The sequence below is a fragment of the Alosa alosa genome, chromosome 2 (genome assembly GCF_017589495.1).
Source record: "Alosa alosa isolate M-15738 ecotype Scorff River chromosome 2, AALO_Geno_1.1, whole genome shotgun sequence".
Taxonomy (NCBI): Eukaryota; Metazoa; Chordata; class Actinopteri; order Clupeiformes; family Clupeidae; genus Alosa; species Alosa alosa.
Window position 1 is genome coordinate 8,261,085 of NC_063190.1, and position 21,844 is coordinate 8,282,928.

General features: G+C 41.0%; 2 protein-coding genes across 7 annotated transcripts in view; both read left to right on the forward strand.

The window, feature by feature from the left end:
• The first annotated feature begins 43 nt into the window (after positions 1 to 43).
• Positions 44 to 11,109, forward strand: ggnbp2 (gametogenetin binding protein 2). Of its 4 annotated transcripts, none has more exons than XM_048237417.1 (15): positions 44 to 149; positions 1,837 to 1,962; positions 2,248 to 2,328; positions 2,440 to 2,693; positions 2,820 to 2,918; positions 3,146 to 3,256; positions 3,534 to 3,647; positions 3,866 to 4,075; positions 4,672 to 4,846; positions 5,325 to 5,513; positions 7,321 to 7,468; positions 7,666 to 7,791; positions 8,256 to 8,410; positions 9,589 to 9,837; positions 10,319 to 11,109. In XM_048237417.1, the coding sequence occupies exons 2-15, from the start codon at positions 1,870 to 1,872 to the stop codon at positions 10,511 to 10,513; spliced, it is 2,199 nt and encodes a 732-aa protein (XP_048093374.1). In that variant the 5' UTR covers positions 44 to 149; positions 1,837 to 1,869; the 3' UTR covers positions 10,514 to 11,109. The 4 variants fall into 4 exon arrangements, with proteins under 4 accessions (XP_048093374.1, XP_048093375.1, XP_048093373.1 ...); XM_048237418.1 differs by lacking the exon at positions 44 to 149 and adding an exon at positions 233 to 419; XM_048237416.1 differs by lacking the exon at positions 44 to 149 and adding an exon at positions 520 to 899.
• An 842-nt stretch (positions 11,110 to 11,951) lies between these two features.
• dhrs11a (dehydrogenase/reductase 11a) overlaps positions 11,952 to 21,844 on the forward strand; it is a 30,318-nt gene continuing 20,425 nt past the window's right edge. For all 3 annotated transcript variants that reach the window (XR_007196272.1, XR_007196271.1, XM_048267426.1), the window contains exon 1: positions 11,952 to 12,336. Coding sequence is in view for 1 of the 3 variants with exons in the window: in XM_048267426.1 (XP_048123383.1) it covers positions 12,205 to 12,336 (132 nt within the window). In the remaining 2 variants the exon portion in view is untranslated. The remainder of the gene's footprint in view (positions 12,337 to 21,844) is intronic.

Genomic DNA, 21,844 nt, shown 5'->3' on the forward strand with positions numbered 1-21,844 from the left:
TACAGGAGCGTCGTGTTAAACGTGTGGGCGGGCGCTTTACTGGTCTCTGCTCCACGTCTTGGGTCAAAGGTTACGAGAGAATTCCGCCGCCACATACACCTCTGTCGCACTTGTTTGTTTTTATACAAAAAAGCAACTTTTGAAAGAAGGTGAGCATGCCAGCAACTTTCATCGCCTATGTTATAATGTTAGCTATTGCAATAGTGTTAATTATACATACATTTGCAAAACGAATGCGTCCTCGCTGTGAAATACTTGCAATGGATTTGCCAGCGCCCCATTGTAACGATAAGGCTAGCGAAGAAACACGAAGAGTTGTCGGATGGTTTGACGCTTCAGTTTTGTTCGAACATTCCCTTAAGCTCTGGCTTTTGAGATAGCTTGTGGTATAGCAACCACAAAGTAAATTGTCACAAGCGGTATGTTTGTAGGTAGCTATGTGTAGAAACCTAGCATATCAAAGAAAGTTTTAATATACTTATCTATGTGTCATCACAGAACGTCCTGACGGCTAACGTTAGTTAACCTAGCTAGTGGTACCTAGCTGTCGCTCGCTAACGTTACCCTAGCTAATGTTACTTATCGCTGCTTAGCAAACTTATTTCTATCTGTCCGATAGGTAGCTGACAGAAATGCTAATGCTGCCTGACAAACTTTGATAACGTTAGCCAACATGCTAAGTTAGCTTGCGGTAACCGGCTAATTTACCTAGCTTGTCACTGAGAATGTGCTTGTCAGTTAATCATCACAGTGAACTATCTACCCGGATTAGCTAACGTTAATTTGATTACTTTATCTGAGCTAATTCGACATTGATTTTATAACTAACATAACGTTACCTAGCTAGCTAATTGCAATTAATGTTACCTTGGTATTTCGGGGAATATAGCTCATCACAGGTAAGTTAATTCATTGGTCGACAGTTATGTTGCAACCCAATGAAGTCTTAAACATAAGCTATTAACTTACAGCTAGGATAGTAATGTTAGCCAACTGTCAGGGTAGCGTTAACTTTGTGAACTTGCTAGTCGTGCAGGTCGACATTGGCTCAAACGACTTTCAAGTTCAATAGACTGTTAGCATTCTGATAACGTTATCAATACACGGTGTCAGTATTAGTTGATAATTATAACAATTTGTGTTATAGCACGATATCGCCGGTTTATTTAAGTGCATGGATGCCCGTAGGTAGTTAGCGACCCGTCCCTCTTTGACCTAGATTGAAAGATGGAAATCAGTTAGCAGTTTGTGGACAGTTCCTTGGAATATCAGATATCTCTGAGGTTGGCGTTGCATTATTTCGCTGGCTGTGTTTGCTGATGGGTCATCATAGCTAATCTATTAAGTTAATAACACTATCTAGGTGTATAAACAAGTAGTTAGCATCTCAAGATGCAGATGCTACCTACCAAGACATCCCTTCTGTGCTAGCCAAACCTTTCGAGTTTAGTATCTCCTAGTTTTCCAAAAAGATAGTTGATGCAGGTGGATAACTTGGCACAATGTTTAACAAGGTTGCACTTGGTATATAACTTCTCTCATCCAGAAAATTTTATAGACCTTATGTTTGATTTGGTAGAATAAATGGCAAGCTAAATTTACAGTTGGTCTCTACTATTGCTTCATTTACTGGCGTTAGTAGCTAATGTTAGTTAGTTAGCTAGCTACGTAAGCTCTGTATTGCTAACTTCCTAGCCTCTAAATTGTCCCAACACAATACGAAGTACATTCATCTATACTACGACTTGATTGGTGTACGATTATTTGAACGACCCGCGATGTTGAAACGGCGAATGTATACCAGGGACTAATTGCCGTGAACTGCACTGTCCACAGGCACTACAGCTACGACCTGAGCAGGGAGAAGACATGGCGCGTCTTGTTGCCGTTTGCAGGGAAGGAGAGGAGGACTATCAGTTCCTTGCACGCCAAATTCCACTCTTCATTAATGACACTTTGACGGTAAGTACATTTTATGTCTTTCAAGGTGTCCGCGATGTTTAGTTATGTGTGTGGTCTCTAGTTTGCCCTTTGAACAATTTGTCATGACCAGGAAACTCAGGTCAAATGGAATTGGTCAGCTAGATGTTAGCATGGCAAGGCCTCTTTGGCTAAAGATACATGCTAGCCCTGCTGTCAAACATATGGACTAGCATGTCAATTTACCTGTAGTTACAAGTGATGAATGATGCTCAATATTTTTGATGCAGTGTGATATTAAGTAAACACCTAGCTCTTGTTTGTTAGATGGTGATGGAATTTCCAGACAGTGTCATGGACCTTGACAGTCATCAGATTAACTCTTCACAGCTGAAACAGTTTGTTCAGGTGAGTGATTTGTTGGCCATCATAACTGTTGACCCCCTTCATTACAATCTGATTATGATTCTGTCAAGTGGGCACAACGGCTGTTCCATCTTTATGACCTGTTCCTTGTAGTACCACGCCATGTTAAAGCAGCAAGACCTGAGTATTTCCATGATGGTGACCTCACGGGAGGTGTTCAGTGCCCTGTCACAGCTGGTCCCATGCGTGGGGTGTCGGCGCAGCGTGGAACGTCTCTTCTCACAGTTAGTGGAGTCAGGGAATCCAGCGCTTGAGCCACTGACTGTGCGGTCCACAGGCATATTATCAGTCACTAAGGCCTGCATGACGGATGCCAAGAAGCTTTACACACTCTTCTATGTCCATGGGTATGTGCAACTTCATTCTGTTTTGAACGACTACAAGCACCATAGCTAGGCCTTAGTGTTTGCATGCCACTGTGATTGTCATTAGTGTTATTTAGTGTAATGATTTGTAAACATCTGTTTTCACAGGTCGAAATTGAATGATATGATAGATGCCATCCCCAAAAGCAAGAAGAACAAACGCTGCCAGTTGCACTCCTTAGATACACACAAACCTAAACCTTTAGGGTGAGTGATTTCTTGTTCTTACTGTTTTCAGAAAGGTACCACTGTTATGGCCTATGAACATCAACTTTGAACGCTTTAACTGCTAATGCCTTAATCTTTCAAAGGACGTGGCGTAATATTGTATCTGAATTTCCACATAACTTTTTATTTATGTATTTATTTTTTTATTTTCTTTATCTCAACAACCAAGTTTGAAGCAAATGTGCTGTTTATTGATGTCTGTTTAGAGAAGGAAGTGCAGAGAGAAGTGTAGTTTTAGCTAAAGACAGTGGAGATTCATCAAAGAAGGTCAGATGTAGCATCCAGTTTCACTTTGGACCATTTCAGTCTCCAAGCAGGTAGGCAGCAGGACATTTGCTATTGCCATTACAGTTTGCACAAAAGATCAAAGTAAGAAAAGGTTAATGGCTTTGTGTCATTTTGTTGGATTTTTTTGTTTTGTGGATGAGGCTGTTGGCCATTGCATTCATAACATTTCAAGAACTAATAAGATTATGCTTTCATACATCAAGCAAATGTTGCAGTCCAAGGACAAATGCCATTGCGTTGTATTTGTAGGAAACCAGAATCTGTCCAGAGAGAAGCATTCATTTGTTTTGGTTGCCTCTCTTGCAGTGGTAGCTGGATGGATGTGTGGGAGCTCATGTCTCAGGAGTGCCGAGATGAGGTGGTTCTTATCGACAGTACTTGTCTCCTAGATACCCTAGAGACATATTTACGCAAACACAGGTAAAGGAACTCACTGACACCCCAGTTTTTCTCTTTTGCAGTCATTGGGGGGCAATTTTGAAAGTAGATCATTGAAAGTCAATCAGAAAGTACCACTAACAGGAATGTTTTTTGTTTTGTTTTCGGGTCTTGATTGCTCCTCCGAGTGTTCTGAAAGTTTCGCACAACAACAGCAAATAGATTGAGTGACTGTCTCTTGTCACTTTTCTCACCAACAGGTTTTGCACTGACTGTAAAAACAAGGTGCTGAGAGCCTACAACATCCTGGTCGGTGAGCTGGACTGCAGTAAAGAGAAGGGCTACTGCGCTGCTTTATATGAGGGCCTGCGCTGTTGCCCCCACGAACACCACATCCATGTGTGCTGTGAAACAGACTTCATAGCACACCTCCTAGGTCGAGCTGAGCCAGAATTCGCTGGGGGATATGAGTATGGACAGCATTTTTTGACATCTCTCAGTTGCCTGCTTCAGAGTGTACTGATTTGGGTAGTGTGATTTGCACATTTTGTGCTTAGTTTTCTTTTTTCTTTTTAGTTTGTGTTTTTAGTTATTCATATTTGCCATGTTTAAAGGTGTAATGTTTACTAATAGGAATGTATCTATTCCTTCCACAAGGCATACAGAATTCTGCATGATTCCCAGCGTCCACCAATAAATCTGGACATAATTTGAAAGTTGATTGTTTATTTCAGGAATCCCATGCATTTACTAATACTTCAGGGGAATGAAAAATGCAATGCCGAGCCATAGTGTGCCTACAGTGTTCTTAAGAACACGGACACTTGTTTAATTGCATCCCTGTGATGAAGTTGTTTGAAGTATAGTGTCATAATTTTGGTAGCTTTGAGCAACATGCAAGTTTATCTTTTGAGTTATGCTGTCATTTTTATTGCATATTCTATTCGGATTTGGTGTCTGTAATTTTCTACATACTGGGCATTTTAAGTGTGTGTGTTCTGTATTCTTCGTTTAGAAAAAAAACATGTCTTACATTAACATTATATCATTCTTACTTTTGATCTAGACGCAGAGAAAGACATGCCAAAACCATAGATATTGCACAAGAGGAGGTTCTGACCTGTCTAGGCATACATCTCTATGAGCGACTGCATCGAATCTGGCAGAAGCTTAGAGCCGAGGAGCAGACTTGGCAACTGTTGTTCTATCTGGGCATTGATGCACTACGCAAAAGCTTCGAGGTACTGTATTACAGGCCTGCAGGCCGTGACCCTGCAGTCACATTATGTGACTATATTTAGGGAGTGAGATTGTAATTCATAAGTTGGTGTGATCGTGCAACTTGCAAGTAGGCCGCCTTCCAACACAATATGTGTGTGTATAGGTTTTCTTCGATTATAACTGTGCCTTTTGATATTAGTAAAACATTGAAAATGCAGATTGTAAAATGCCCTTTCAGTCATGCACAGTTTATTTGTAATGTAATCATTATTGAAACAGTTATTGAGTAATTAAAATTAACACTTTCTAGGTGATGTCCTATGTGATCTGACATTTAAGTAGATTTATGTCAAATATTGTCTAGGTCCCTGGCCAAAACTCGGAAGCTTGTGTAATTCAGAAGTTAAGCATATGCATGGTGAGGTGCATCTCTTGACTCGTGTGTGTGTGTGTGTGTGTGTGTGTGTGTGTGTGTGTGTGTGCACCTTCTCCTGTCAGATGGCGGTGGAGAAGGTGCAGGGCATCAGCCGCCTGGAGCAGCTGTGTGAGGAGCTGTCAGAAGAGGAGCGAGTTCGCGAGCTGAAGCAAGAGAAGAAGCGACAGAAGCGCAAAAACCGCCGCAAAAACAAGTGTGGCTTTGACATCGCTGAGCCGGACACTGACTGCAAAGACAAGAGTCTTGATAAGGTATAGTGTTGATGGAAAAATGTTTGATATTTGCAGTTAGTTGTACTGTTTTGTGACCACTTATTTGAATGTTACTAGAGTCTATCCCTAAATTACCTGCTAGTTACATTAACTTTAATCACCATGAAGCCTACCTTTTGTTTCCCAACTCCAAACTTGCCAACACCAAACTACCACAGAATGGGATTATGCAATGGGATAAAAGAAAGTTACACGTTCAAATGTATCTTTTGTATCAGTCGGTGTTGTTCAACACAATTACTCAATTCCAGTTTGTTTTGCACATTTATTGAGCACCGTTTGTTACATTTCAAGCAGTTTCATTATACAGGGTGTTCTGTGAGTGCATTTGTTTGCTTTAGCCGCATGACATGATACGGCTTATATCGGTCGCATGTCTGTAAACAGTTCATGTGTTGCTTGGTAACATATATCCTGCCAATGTACAGAACTATGTAAATACATTATCATACCGCATGGTCCGGTGCTTTGCTGTGATCTATCTTTACCTGATGCCTCACACCTATGACTAAATCACCTAAGCTCTCCATGTTGTGATGTATAACGTAACCTCTTCTAGTGTAATTCTGTTTAACTGTGGCCAGTGCCAATGCTGACAACCATTCACAGGTGGTTTTAGCTTAAGCTGAAGCTGTGGTACTTTCTAACACTGTTTGAGGAAGTAGTTTCACAGCCTCAAAAAAGCCTGCAGCCTGCGGTTCCTCTCCAGTTCAGTTTTTGTCAAAGTCTTTGGATTTCTCCTGACTGTCCTCTAGCAGTCCTTTGTCCATACTAATACTAATAAACTTGAGTCAGGATTGGGCTAATTGCCATCACCATAATTCATTGTACTTCTGGGCCTGTGTTCACAAAGCATTTTATCTTTCCTCTGACAGTACTCGCTAAAAGTTTTTCTTTCTTAACCGACTCGCAAAAACTGCTGACACTGACATTGAATGCTTCTGGTTGTTGTTGGAGGCATTATTGCATCCCTTAGAATCGGCACAATTGTTCCCTTGTGATTGAGATCTCTTGTAAGTGATTCTGCATGTGAATTTCAAAGCATTGAGTGTTGGAATGATACAAATTGTGAATCGTTCTTAGTGAGTTAGGAGTCCTCTGGACTACTTCTAATATCTCCCAGTGCTACTTTTAGTGCTAAAATGCACTGTGAATTACTATTTGTCAAAAAAATATATAGTTAAGACTGACATTTTTTGTTTCTCACTAATCTGCAGGTTAGGAACTATTTTTAGCCTTAAGGTTTTTTGAATACATGCCTTGATGAAATAGCCTCGTGAGACCATCCTGATCTTCTCGTGAGCTCCAATTTTCCACTCTTCGCTTCTTGCGATGGAGAAAAATTTGGAGCCGTTCGCCAAACAAACGGCCAATCCGCATTGGTTTTGTGGTTGTATTTTCGTCGATGCTCTGTTAGTACGTCATATGCTTTGTTGATCTGATTGGTTGATTTGGCCCGTTTATCCAATCAGCTAACCAATATTTTTGCACCTTCCCAAAAGTTGGAAAGTTCCCAGATGGGTATGCGAGCAAATGCGAAGCAATCCATCTGGCGGAGTCAGGTAACTGATGAAAGTCAGTATAATCTTCTCATAATATAGATAATAATGCAACAGTGGTTACACTTGGCAAGATCATGGTCTTCCATTTTGGGTGGTTACGTTTAAGATTTCAGGTTAAGTGGTCAGCACCGTTTAGTGAGAGGGTGTTGTCAGAGGGGCCAACCATGCCACCTTTGCCTTCTCTCAGCTCATTTCTCACGTCTTGTCTCATATCTCTCGTGCAGGGCTCCACGGAGTCGGTGGATGGTGTCTTTAAGGACTGCAGGATTGGAGAGGAGTCTGGAAGCTGTGGAGAGGTCCTGGTCACCACCGAGGACACCCCCTGTAGCTGCCCTGCAGCCTCCATACTCAACTCTCCCAAAGTCAAGAAAGGTACGTGGATAAGCACACATGGGTATGTGGTGTGCATGACTAGTAACTATCGCTTTATCTATTTGACCTGGCATTTATGTGTTTTTCTATTAGTTTGTAGTTGTACTAAAGTAGTGTGTAGCCACATGCATCTTTATAGTACGTATTTACATCATTATACACTACCTCACTGTGTCCTCGTTGTGGTGCTTCCAAAGGTCTGTCACCCCGCAGTGCCGGCAGCGACTGTGGTTACTCATCCAGTATGGAGGGCAGCGAGACCGGCTCCAGGGAAGGCTCCGACGTAGCGTGCACCGAGGGCATCTGCAACCATGACGAAACGGGTCAGTACCACTCTTTACACAGCCCCCCCTGGGTTTAAGCTTTCAGTGTGTTTACCCCCTCATGTAGGCCTAGTCATTGGAAATGAAATGAAAGGCTTGGAATAGTGACTTGAAGGTTTTGAGTCGACTTGCAGATGATGTGTCCCTAACAAAATGGAGTAACTAGTGTGACCGTGGTCTCTAAGGCCCGGGCGACACTGGGTTCTGCTCTGTTCGTGGAGCGTTAAAAATAGCTTTAGATGACTGGTCTAACTTGTGCAAACGTATGCGCTGCTAGTACGTCTGGTGTAGTCAATTCATATTCAATTCAAATCATAGTGGAAGCTAATTGTTGAAAAAGATGACCCAGGACCAGAACGCTTCAGTAGCCTCCCTCTTAGAGGTGTACATATTCAACTGTTCTGTGCCTGGTGTAGCCTTCTGCTCTTTTGCGTGACTGGATGTATTTGTGTGAACATCTGCAGGTGATTACTCGTGTAGCCACCAGTGCTCCGAAGACAAGGAAGAGGACTGTGTGGACAGCTGTGTGGAATGCTGGGCCAACTCCGAAGAGAACCTCAAAGGCAAGAATAAAAAGAAGAAACGAAAGAACAAGGTTGGAATGTTTGGGAGCGAACAGGTACGCTTAACCTAGTGGCACGGTTTCTTGTAAATAGCTATTCTTTTATTTTCCCAATTATTCAGGTTCTCTCGTACCCAGATCGGGCAGGTCATACCCAGATCGGGCCCAGGTCATGTAGGTCATAATGGTATAGACTCAATGTATGTCTAAGGGCGCTTTACATACCTATTTTGTTCCGAATCACGGCCTGAATCGATACAGTTTTTCTCCATTGTCCCCTGGGTTCGTTTGTGTTCACATGGCAGCATTTATATCGGAACAAATTTATATAACAAACTAGCCTGGCTAATGCCAAACCTCATCTCATTGAGATGGGGTCTGGGAACTACATGTACATTTTCTCGTATTTAAAATGTGGTTTACAAATGCCCAGAGCCGTTTATTAGGCGCTACGAATGTCTATCAAATGTGTCTGTACGTAGCTCATAACCGCTTCGGTGTGTCGTCATCGTCTTACTGTCCCCCCTCCGTTCTGTGATTGGTTCCTTCATTGAGGTGAAAACGAAGTCCATGGAATCCTGGCTGCCTAGCAGCGTGAATAAAATCGTGCATGTAAGGCAGCATGGGAAAACACAGGCTAATAACAAACCCTCGTGAGATTAAAATTTTGTCTACAAACAAACCCCTGCGCCATCAAATTGTTCCCTGATTGGTCACATTTGACAGCTGAAGATACTAGCCTATCTCCCAGTCACCTAAACCCACATTTAACTTATGAAGAGCTCCATATGTGCGTGAGTGTATGGGGGTGTGTGTCCAAAGTCTAGGCTTCTCCCACTCTCTCCCATTTTCGTGTGTAACACCGGTAAAGTTAACCTAAGACATTCGCTTGAAATTCAAAACGTAGACTAGCTAAAAAATGCTGTCATGTGGAATAAACAAAATGTAAGCATTCGCGAGTTGTTCCGCTACAACGAGCCGTTTGCTTTCTCACTGCAAGCAAACCGCTCTAGAGCTCGATTGGAAACGAGCCGAGACCACCTCCTCCAAGCGGTCTCGGTCCGTTTGTTTTGTTCTGAAACAGAGTGCGATTGCTGCTTTCACATATACCCAATCAAACCGATCTTTGGGGGGGAAACGCTCCACGTTCCGATTCAAATAGCTAGGTGTGAGCGCTGTAATTGTAGTCTGTAGTCTGAAACAGTGAATGTTGACTTTTCCCTTTGCCACTGTAGGGGTCCAAGCCAGAGGGTTGCATGGCGGACCTCAGCAGGAGAGTGACCCCAGGAGCTGTCCACAGCGTAACATCCTCACACTCGTGCAGAGAAAAGGAGACCTGCGCACAGCTGTGTTGTGACTCGTTTGCGAGCATTGCACTTCAACTGCCATGGGCGGAGCACCGGAAGAACGCAGCCCTCTACTCCGGCCTTCCGCCGGAGTGCACACCAGGGGAGTGCGGCACCAAGAGCCTCATGGAACTTCTAGTGAGTTCTTTTCTTCTTTTTTAATGTCTACCTTGCTCGAGGATCTCCTGGTCAAAGCTGATTATTGCTATCTCAACAAATCATTACACATGATTTTGCCTTTTTCTGTTTTGGTAAAGGTGAAGGATTGGTTGTATTGTAGGAGATTCAGGCTGTGCCTTAGTGTTGTGATGTTTGCGTGCACAACATATGTTACATAGGTTTCCCTATCAGATATAATGTAGGTTTTCTATCTAGGTAGTGTCAGGACATGGTGATTAACTACATTTAAATGTGTTGTTGGGTTTACTTGATGGAGGGCTGTCTGCACTTCCAGATACAAAAACTAAGTGAACATGCAAACATAATTTTGGGTAGCTTTACTATGGGCTGTGTAGGCAGTATGGTATGGAATATTACATTACATTTATTATACTACCGTGGGAGTCTTTTAGTTGGCAAATCTTACACCGGTTCTTTCTCTCACTCTCTGTGAAAACAGGATGAATCCGAAGTGACCTCAGATGAAGAGAACTGTCTCACACAAGACGAAATCCAGTCATTTGTGGAAAGCAATAAGTCTTTCATTAGCAACCGGAACCAGTACAGACAGCACTTGAAGGATCGATTCACAAAATACTGCCGCTCAAATGAGCAGAGTAAGTCTGTATGGTTTCCTACCGCCAGCGTGAACTAGATACACACCTAGAGAACTTATCTTTTTATGAATTGAAAACTCACTATTACTACTGCTGCAATGCCTTTAAACAAAAGAGAAAAAAAATATATGAATTGAAATTAAAGAAAAAGACTGAAGTTTTAGACACTCATTTCAAGTTCAGTCAGGGATTTTCCTCCACGAAAGTGAATGTTAACCTTGTTGTTCAGAATTCCTTTTTCCATGTTACTTTTTTTAATCCCCATTTTGATTGCCCTTTCACCACTTCATTTCATCTTGTTTGCACCTGACCAAACCCATTTTCCTCAAGTTCAGTAGAGCTGCTGGCTAAGTCATGCTTGTAAAGCGGTAACTGTAAGTTTTAGATGCAGATAGACTTTTTTTTTTTTTTTCTTTTTTTTTCCCATTTGTTTTATTATTTTGTCTCACTGCCTGTGACATTTTGGTGGCAAAAGGATTTACCAATAAATGTGTACAGAAATTATCTGAATATAAAGACTTTACAGAGAAAATAAATATCCATTTGTACCACTTGGGTGTAATGCTGTACATTTGGATGTAATGATGAGCGCAATGTGCAAAATTTACATAATAAAGATATTTATTAATATGCACCCGTTATTTGTGTTTACTGTATAGTTTTCAGCACGGTTTCAAGTCATAGGTTCGTTTCCTTTAGGTATATACTTCAGGTTGTTGTATATACCTAACTATCTGATATTAATGGCAGAGTTTACACCAACATAATGTGATAATATCCTTTTCATATGAAACTGAAACTTCACAAACCAGTCATGTTGTGTCTCCGGTGTATATACTTAGTCCACTAGGTGGAGCTGTGCGACTGGATGGAATATCCCTTCAGTTGCATGAGTTTCATAACTTAGGCTGCGTAACAAAATTAATGACTTCAAAATTCAACTGCATGTTGTCATTTTCAAGTCTGAGCTCAGTAACTAATGAGTGTTATGGTCGAAGTGAACTCTAGGTCTAACGAATTCACTAGGTAACATTTACACAAGTACAATTAAGTTATTGCATGAATAATATGTATTCATGTAACCCAATATTCAATGAATCCTACTGAAGAAGGAACTGAACTTTTCCAAAGACAGTTAATTCCCCTTGTATTAACCCCTTGAACCACTGAAAATGATTTCTTAAGAGCTGCCTGATAGCTGATTGGCAAATATTTTGCCACATTATTTGGCCAAATTGTGTGGATTTAAGGCGTAGCCTAGTGTGTGATTGGCAAATATTCGTGATGTTAATATGTGTCTTGGGGTTCTTTTACCCGAGCATCACGCCTTTGGCCTACTACAAGCTATATATTAACTTACATTATAGCCTAGGCTAATCTCGACAACGGTAAAGGTGGGCCTCCACATAGCAATGAGGGACAGCATCTAAGGTAGCCTCGTTTGACATGTTATTTAATATTTTAATCCCGAACGCAGGGATTGGGTGTTATCTAAAATCCTGCCCTAGGCTCTTCCTGGGCGCTTCTTTGACTCCACGAGGGTTGGACAGTACAACCGCCCGCCCTGCAACTAACTAAAATGATTGGTCAATATTTCTGTTAAGCTAATTGAACCCCTGACGATACGAAATCGCGCGGAAGTGGTCAACTTGGCACTGGCCAGTGTTTGTATGAAGTAGCCTAGTTCATATTATTTCCATAGCCTACATCTTTTTCCGAACCAGAAGTAATGGAACGCTGGGATGGAAGAGTTGCTCTTGTGACAGGCGCCTCGGTCGGGATTGGAGCCGCTGTTGCACGGGCGCTCGTTCAGAAAGGCATGAAAGTAGTAGGATGTGCCAGAAGTGTCGATAAAGTAGAGGTGAGTATTCTGCAATGTTTAACGAATACACAGTAATAACATATTTATTCATATTTCTGGCTAGTTATCGTTGGCTACATATAGATTGCAATAGTTTTCTGGGAGTTATGAGCTAAATTGGCCATGCTCGCTCCAGGATCAATTCTGGCACTTGAAGTTTAATCGAGTCGCTGTGTCCGTTATTAAACCACAGACCGCCAGAGGCAGTCGAAATGCTAGAGGTCTTCGACACTGGTACATCATCGGTAATGTCTTTATGACCCAATAATTATTGATGGCTTTATTCTAGCTAGCCCGGTAGCATCGGGTCATTGTAGGCCTATTGATTAGTGACATGGAAATGTGTGAACTTTATTTAATAGGCCTAGCCTACATTTTCAACACTGCCAACAACACTTACACAAAAAGACGGCCATGGTTCGCCCTGTCTAATTGAAACTTGCCATATTATTTAATTCACTTAAATGATGGGTAACCTAGACAACATCTAATGATAAGGTGATGATACATGGGGCAACGTTTTGAGCAATGGTGCTGGGCAACCACATAATTGGATGGTCATGACAATTTACTGATGATTAAAGTTCTCCAGAAAAGAAATTGTTTCCCAATATCAATGGGAACATGCCAGAACCACAATACTTAGGAACATTGCCCAACATTGCACAAAAAGTTGTCCCATGTATCATTCATCAGGTTTAGAGTGACTTGAGTCACATCATTACTGCAGAATGTTCCAATGGTGGTCCTAAGTTGAAGGGATGAGCCACTGATGGCCATGTGTTTGATTTTATTTGTTCTTTTAGGAAATAAGTGGGTTTCTGAGAACCCTTGTCTGTTGGGTTAAAGAGACAATATTTATCAAGTAATAGCTAGGTCACTGTGTGTCAAATCAGATAAGGTTGTGCACCATCTCCGATTTAGCTTGTGTGTGATAAATGGGTACCAAAACCAAGGTCTATATATTTTTTTCGAATCCTTCATATTTTTCAGCCCTTGATATTTATTTAGTTTTAGGCTACAGCCTGAAAAGCACATTATCTGGGAGGCGGTCATTATTTTTTAAAAGTATTTTTCGTAGCCAGCTCAAACTTTTTATGACGGAAGACATATTCAGGTCTTAGTTTTAGGACCTAAACATTAAAAACAAACTTTGAGCAAAATCTGAGAAGGTGTGGCAAATATTTTCCTGGATTAAAGACAAACTTTGAGCTAGGGGTGGGCGATATGGACAAAAAATAATATCTCGATATTTTTTGTGATTTTGATGATAACGATAATTAGTCAATATCCTTTAAAACATTTTTTTGTAAAAACTCTGAGTCGCTTTACAGCTCATTATTTATAAGTAGCATCAATACAATAATAACCAATAACCTAACCTGTGACTTTTTAACCAAATCAACCAATGTATTGTCACTCTATGACACATTCCAATTCTGCCCCCACTTGAGTGTGTGGCAATGACATGAGAAAGTCTGAAGCTGATCCTTTCAAAAACCTTTACTTAGGATTCACTGTAAAATGAAGCAGACCAACAGAGTGCATCTCAGTTATTTCCTTCGATGTTTTGTTTAAGAGCAATCATAGCATTCCAAGTTACAGAATAGAAACTAATGCGTTAGCTTATGGCTAATGTATATGAGAAATCCCATAGAGATGCTAACGGTTAGCATAATCGATAAACGTAGATATTTAGACCAAACTTCAGTCCATTTACAAAAGGGTTACATGAGAAGAGTTATTTGCTTACAACTGACTATTAAAATACTCAAAGGCCTCCATATAATACCATGTAGGAAAAAACGTGACTGTCTCATCAATGCTACTTGAACAGAAGTATAGCTGCACAAAATCCCAAGTAGCCTAGTCTAGCTCCACAAAATAAACATTAGGCGTGCATGTGACAACATGGACCTACTAGCGATCATGTGACACTTGCTCTGCAGCAGCCAGGGGCTTCTCTTGCATACACCTCCTGGATTTAGTGAATGTATGAGGTTTCAATGCCGGGTGTTATTTCCCCATAAGTAATTTAAATCGATAATGTAAATTTGCACATCGTTAAAACAACAATTATCGCAGACGAAATATATCGCCTACCACTTTGAGCAAAATCTGAGAAAGTGTGGCAAACACGGCATGACCCAGCTCCAAGCAGCATCCTGGCAGGCCATAGCCTAGTTGCCATGAAACCCTGATACTGTTATGTCAAGGAGAGCACTGTTTGCTCTCAAGGCAAATGTCATTTAAGTTGACCAAAGATTGGGCAAAATGTGAGCTTGCTGTGCAGTGGCTTTCTATTAGGGATGCACAATATTATCAGTACAATATCGGTAAATAGCAGCTTATCAGCATTGGCAGATAGGCTTATGCAGATTTCTACCGATATTGCTGGAAGAAACATCTGCAGACACTAATGTTCAATAATCGACACAAGTGACTGCCCATCTCCACAACACCTCCAGTTCCAGAAGCAATTTTATTTATTTATTTATTTTTTTCATTTTCATTTTCTCCACTCCTAAACATCTGTAGGCCTATACGTCTTACACCTGGACTTAGGCTAAACAGTTACGCAGTGAATCGGGACCATAAAACATTTGATTTTGAGCTGAAAAGCTAACAAAAAAAGCTCAAATTTCAAAACCTTCTTTCCAATATGGTTCTAGGACCTGCGTAGACTTCAATGGCAGAAGACAGAAGATGAGTAAGAAAAGGTAGAACACAACTTTCACTGCTTGGCCCCAGTCAGCTCCTGGTCTATTTGGTCTGTGATAGTTCAAAAGCTTGGTTGCTATCAGAGGTATAGTGGTAAAATAAGAGGTGGGTATGAATTCTGTGAGATCAAGGTCAGGTGGACTGCGCCATGCGGTATCGGATTTTTAAAATGGCATTCAGAACATGTTTGATGATGGTGGAGGTTATTGTTCAATGTTCATAACAATAACAATGGCATTAAATGATAGAGTATTGATGAGTGTACATACAGTATTGTGAATGTGGATAATACAGTGTGATATTTTAATTTTAAAAGTTGCAATTTGTGAATAAACTCTTTTAAGAGGTGGATAAACTATTTCTGAAATTTCAGAGGTGGATAACTGAGTTTACTTGGGTTTAGCCTCCACTATATCCCTGGTTGCTATGCTTCCTTCTGTCGCATTTTGTGCTTGGCGTGTCCCTGTTGAAGATCTTACAATCAACATGACTGCTCTATTAGATTTTTTATAGGCATGGCCATAAATGGGACATTACTTCAAGTGCCCATATGTCTGAGCTGTTCTGTTGTATTTAAATAATCAGCAGCTCACGGCTATGTGCATTCCAAACCAACCAGCCAACAAGCTGTCGATTATCACAGTAGTTTCAAACTAGTGAGCTAACCAGCTCAAAGCCAGTAGACTTGCAAACACCACCAGCAGAGTTGCCACAGATTCAAGCAAAATAGCAAAGTACTTTGTTGATATTGGTGACATAAAAATCTTAAAGTTGATCTTACATTGTATCTTGTCTTCTCTTGACAGGTCTGTTCATATTTGTTCACACAAAATCACACATTAAAAATTAATTTGAGTGTAATACAAAAATAGCTATCAAACAATCGTGCCTACAAGCACAATATTGTTGCCTTAAAAGAACAGTATAAGGAGTTTTAGTCGATCTATAGCAATCTAACTACTGAAAAGGCATGCAAAAACATACAACCATGGCTGTCACTGATTAAGCAGCAATCACTAGGTGATATTGTGTCTTGGATATGGATGGCGCTGCCATGCTGTGAGATTATTTTTTTGTGTGCATTTTTGTGACATGATCAGACCCAGGTAGTCAGAATGACAGGTTTATTAATCTGTCCCTCACATGACATGACCATATTGAAATTTATTTAAACATGATACCAGTAGTATGTGCTGATGTCTGTAGCCTACTACACAAACTTTCATTTTTTTTAGGGGCAGCCGTGGCCTACCAGGGGCAGCCGTGGCCTACTGGTTAGCACCCTGGACTTGTAACCGGAGGGTTGCCGGTTCGAGCCCCGACCAGTGGGCCATGGCTGAAGTGCCCTTGAGCAAGGCACCTAACCCCTCACTGCTCCCCGAGCGCCGCTGTTGATGCAGGCAGCTCACTGCGCCAGGATTAGTGTGTGCTTCACCTCACTGTGTGTACACTGTGTGCTGCGTGTGTTTCACTAATTCACGGATTGGGTTAAATGCAGAGACCAAATTTCCCTCACGGGATCAAAAGAGTATATATACACTTACTTATACTATATTTCGTCTTCAGTTGCTTAAAGTGTCCTTTTAATCATGGTCTCCTGTTAAGAAGGTCTGCTGTTAATAATTAACTGTATTGAATTGTGCCATGTCCTTGACTCTCTTCCCAGGAGTGTTTAGATCCGCTATCAGCAGTATTACGTTTACAAGTTTAGGTTTAATGTGTACTGTCTGAGCATTTTCATTCTAACATCCTACAAATCATACAGTTAATAGCAACGTGTGTATTTAATGTGTGTGTGTGTGTGTGTGTGTGTGTGTGTGTGTGTGTGTGTGTGTGTGTTTGATTGAACACACCTGCCTACATTTTAGATGTAGAAACAGAAACTCACAACAAAAGTGAAAGCAGCTTAATTTGTGTTTGTAAAGGTGTTTTTATTGTTGTTGGCATGAGCAGGGCCAAGACTACAGAGGCAGTAGTACCAATCACTTATTTATCTTAAATGTGCGCTTCCTAATTCTATACACGCAATCTGAGCTTGACACTACCAGCTGGTACCTAAGCAGCAACAGTAGCCCACAAACATGGGACATTTTTACTAAAGCTGCTTTCTTTGAAGTCTTTGTACTTGAATACATTTGAATGACAATAAATTTGAAGTCAGTCAAGCTTCTTTCACTTATCTGTGCAACAACAGACTGAATGGTCAAGCACAACTAGAAGAGGTGGTGTGTTTTGGCAGCACATGCAGACTTGTTGAAGGGACAGCAGCTGAACTAAGACTATTGAGATGGACGTGTGTGGTAACCGTGGGAGATGGACGTGTGTGGTAATTCACTCCTGGAATGGAGTAGTGGAAATGGCAGCTTCATCAATATATAGAGGACTAAACCAGAGACTTTCTAATGAGGAGACACAGCACTCAAAAAATCCTCCATAGAAATGCATGGGGCTAGTTTGTAACGCCAATATGGCCGTTGTCTACACATATCACACCCCTTCCTCGGCAAAACGTTGACATGTAAATACATTGAGCCAATCATGTGGTGTGTTGTGAAGACATTGTGCCAATGATGTGTTGTGAACTCGCCGCTGGAGCAAGATTGGTGTCGTGAAGCCTTGCGCACGCGCATTTCTGCCGAAATGGATGCCAGACGAGTGCCCAAAAAGCGTTGCCATTTGGCTGCCGAGTGGAGGGACTTGCCTAAAAGGACTTTGACTAAACTGAAGACCATGGCTTCACTGTCCATGTCTGCTAGTTCAGTCCTATAAGATACTGTTAAGTTAGTTCTGTAAGCTTAACATTGATGTGAAGTATGCAGTGAAATTAATTATATGCAATTGTTCATTTAGGGGCAGTTCCCGCTAATCGATTAGCCACAAACTGAATCAACTATTTCCCATCAACAAATATGACTAACCTTAGACCAACTTGCATATGTAATGGCCTTGGATATCTTTATTGCTGTTTGATGTTATCATTTGTCCTTGTAATCAACTAAGATGACCTGAGATTACTGAAACAGTTGTAAAGGCTGAACTTGACAACAAAGCACAGAGCAGGTGCGATGCAAGGTGGATGTCTCTGGATATCAATGGTATTTATTGCCTCAGAGAAATTAGAATGTTTTGTTGTTTGCTTTTACATGTGTTTTTTTTTTTTTTTTTTTTTGAAGGGTTGTGTTGTCACATGGAATCATTAAAGGAGTGCTTGGCTGACCTGGGTGAGGGAGAGGGTCTCAACCAAAGATTCTAGAACAGAGCATTGGTCACAACGTCATGGAGGTTCAGAGCTCTGTTGCTCTGTTGCATCACAATGGGGCCATTCTGGATGTGCATCTCGCTTTTTCTGAATAATTTGATTGAACAGAGTTTCATTAAATGTTAATCAACCAAAAGGTTTCCTCTTCATATATTTGAGGAGCCATATAAAAGTCCCCTGTGTAAAATAAGCCCTCCACCTTCCTTTAGATGCTTACAGGTCAATGAATCACAGACGAGACCTGGAAAAGACCCCCGATCTCAGCAGATCTTTTGATTTAACAGCTTGTAAACATCCTCTGTTTTATGGAATAAGTTACCAATTCCTGTGAAGTGTCCGTTAGCAATGGCTGTCGTGCCCCAGTGTACTTGACCTCAGGGGGAACAAATAGAGGTTAAACAGCACACGAGTAGAGGTCATGGTCAGCTCTGTCTTAGTACTGCTTTTCTCACTGAGTACCTCAAGTACCTGTGTGATTATTTTGGACATCGTAATGGAAAACTTTTCTTGAGGTTTTCTGTAACGTCTGTGTGTTGATTTGCACAAGAGATGTTAATGGGCAGTGAAGCCACAAAGCTGCTTAACTCTTTCCTCTCATCTCAAAACACTCTGTGATGACAGGGGCAAGCATGTGATGGTAGTATCTGCTCATTAAAAAGTAAAATATATAAAATATTTATATGCAGAAGTAGTATACAGTTCACAAGAAAAGCATTATTTTATCCTTCAAACTCAAAATAATGCAATATAAATTCCTTTGCATTGGGTCATGTAGGGATGTTGAGCTATTTATTCAGATTTAGCCAAGCAGTGTTTGTTAGATGGAAGGTACTTAATCACCTTCCAATTACAGTCACAGTAACATCCATTGGATCTGGTTTGCTTTCACTTTGTTCTGTGGCTCTGGTCAAAATGGCCTGTCAGTGATGAAGTCACTTCTTTGGTGGGAGTTTGTGTCTCTATTTGTGTGTGTGTGTGTGTGTATGTGTGTGGCCTACACTTCTTAGCTACATTGTTCCGTTCTCCTTCCTGTCAAAGATGGTTAGTTTTCACAAATGCAAGCTTCACACTATTTTATCAGTCAGATCTTAGACATCATTATTGCTGTTGGATCCCACACTATTTTTAAAAAAAAGATTTTATCAAGACCCTATAAACAAACAACTTGTGCTTTTAGGTGGTTTTGCCTGCATTGAATTTACCTATATTTTCCTGTGCAGATGTGTCTTTTGTGTCTTTTGTGTACTATTGTAAAACTTGAGCACTAAATTCACACCAGTTGCAACAGAATTGAAGTCATCAAGTATATGCTGAAACGCTGCTTTTAAAATGTCAATATGATTGTTTATATTTGTTTGGACTTGGTCTGGAACAGTTGTGTATGTATGATGTGAGTTGTAACACAGAATTCTTCAGTACTTTGCCATCAAGGCCCTTTGCATGGAACTGTGGGAAACTTGCACAAGCGCCTGTGGCTCAGAATGAGAAAAGTGTGTCATGATTGGATGAACCAACTGGCATCGTGAGACTGAACAGCAAGCCTAGCGAGTTGAGTTCACTGAGTTCAGTGCACCTCAGAGAGAGGGGATTGGACAGAGTGGGCAAGACCATCATCACAGAAGCTGACCTAGATTAAGTTGCTCACGGTAGAAGGGGCCTATTATAAATTGGAATGTGGTATTTTTTTTATTTGTAACAGTGTTGTTTCTTCAGCTGCAACATCTCAGTCTCTGCAAACGCAAAAGCTGAGTTTTCAAGCGAAACGCCAACAGCGTGTTTAAATCGTTCCGTTTCAGGGGCTTGACAACGAGTAGTATTGTACATGAGAGACGTATTGGTAACAGAAGGGTTGCGGATTGATAGGAAGACAGAATAGTGCAGACAGAAGTCTAAGTCTATTAGGTTTGGCTCTTGTGTAACTTATCCATGGCATTCTAGAGATGTTTTCAACCTCAGTCACACCCACTATATCGGTATCATGGCTTATGTTTCTCAGCAAACTGTGATTGAGCATCATCCCTCTCCACCCACCTCCCTCTCTCTCTGTCATTCTCTCTCAGTCCCACTGCTAAACCACAACCACTAAATAACTGGGAATGTGGACACGGCTTTGGTGTCCTCTATTTATAGTAAACCTGCCTGAATGGAAAACTGCCTGAACAATGGGCAATGTAAAATGAAATCTGGCTATACCGGTCGGTACAGTTTTTTACACAATACTATACTGACTTCATTCTCTGGCTGCAAAACAGAGATCTTATCCATTACCGAAAGACATGCATCTGCACAGGAAAATAAAGGTACTTTATTTTTTACAGGTAATGCTATTTAATACTATGCTATTTAATACAGGTCATGCTATTTAATACTATGCTATTTAATACAGGTCATGCTATTAAAACTCAAGTTGCTTCTTTAAGGTCTTGATAAAATATTTAAAATGCCGTTGGTATCTGGGTGACAACAGATTTGCAAGCCAACAGATTTATCTTTACCTATTATATGTAGGCCACCCAAGATCTACCTAAGGTTTACTAATGGCTCAGACTACAGTAAGACTTGCTTGTCAGCCTTGTCCTTTATCTCATTTTGGTGTAGGTGTTTCCCTTCCTGTGCTTAAATGGTCATTATTGTTTTACTAGTCATCTGACCCATTTCCTGGCACATCCTGTGTTTATGACTCTTGGTGAATTACTCTCAGTGCTGTTATCAGGTGGAGGGAAGGTACACCATTGTGTGCTCATTCGCAAACCTTTGGACTTCTAGCCTGCTGACAGGTTTTTAGGTGGAGTAGATTCTGCCTCTGTCATAAGGCACTCCTTCACTGTGGTTCTTTGCTTTCACATATGTCACCATCATCATTTATGACCTTTGACCTCGTGGCAAGGTTTGGTTGCCAAAGACATAGCTGTTGTGTCATCTAAAGCAATTAAGAGGTGATTGAGGCACATGGATGTATCTGACCAGAGACAGAACTTTTTGATGGTGTTACTGTAGGATTCTCTTGTCCGATACATTTTGAAGTGTTCTACCGTAGTTCATTCTCGTTCTTTGATCCACCGCTCAAAGAAATTGGTGAAGGACAGAAGAAAGGATGAGCAGATAAAGTATATGCGTGCTTTTCATTCAAACTGGCTGAAGAGGAGCAGAATAGAAAGAACACAGACTCAGACTTTTAAACTAACATGCACTCACAACCAGCTCACCAAGTCTGTTTTCATTTTATCTTGTATCAAATATATACTCTACTAAAGCCAGGCACGTGCAGAGAAGGGGGGCTACAGGGGCTCTAGCACCTGCCCTTTTGCCCCTTTGATGTCCAAGTGCCCTTTTGACAAGACCCGTTTTTTACTTTTTAAAATTTGTAATACTTCCGCTAGTTCCAACGTGAATATTAACAAATAACAATTTTCTGTGCTAATTGAAATGCCTTGCGGCCACCAATCCGTGACGTCATACATCAGTGAACTCTCAGAAGGTGCACACAGGCACAGTGCTGCAGGAGACGTTTGGGAGCACAGTAAGGTC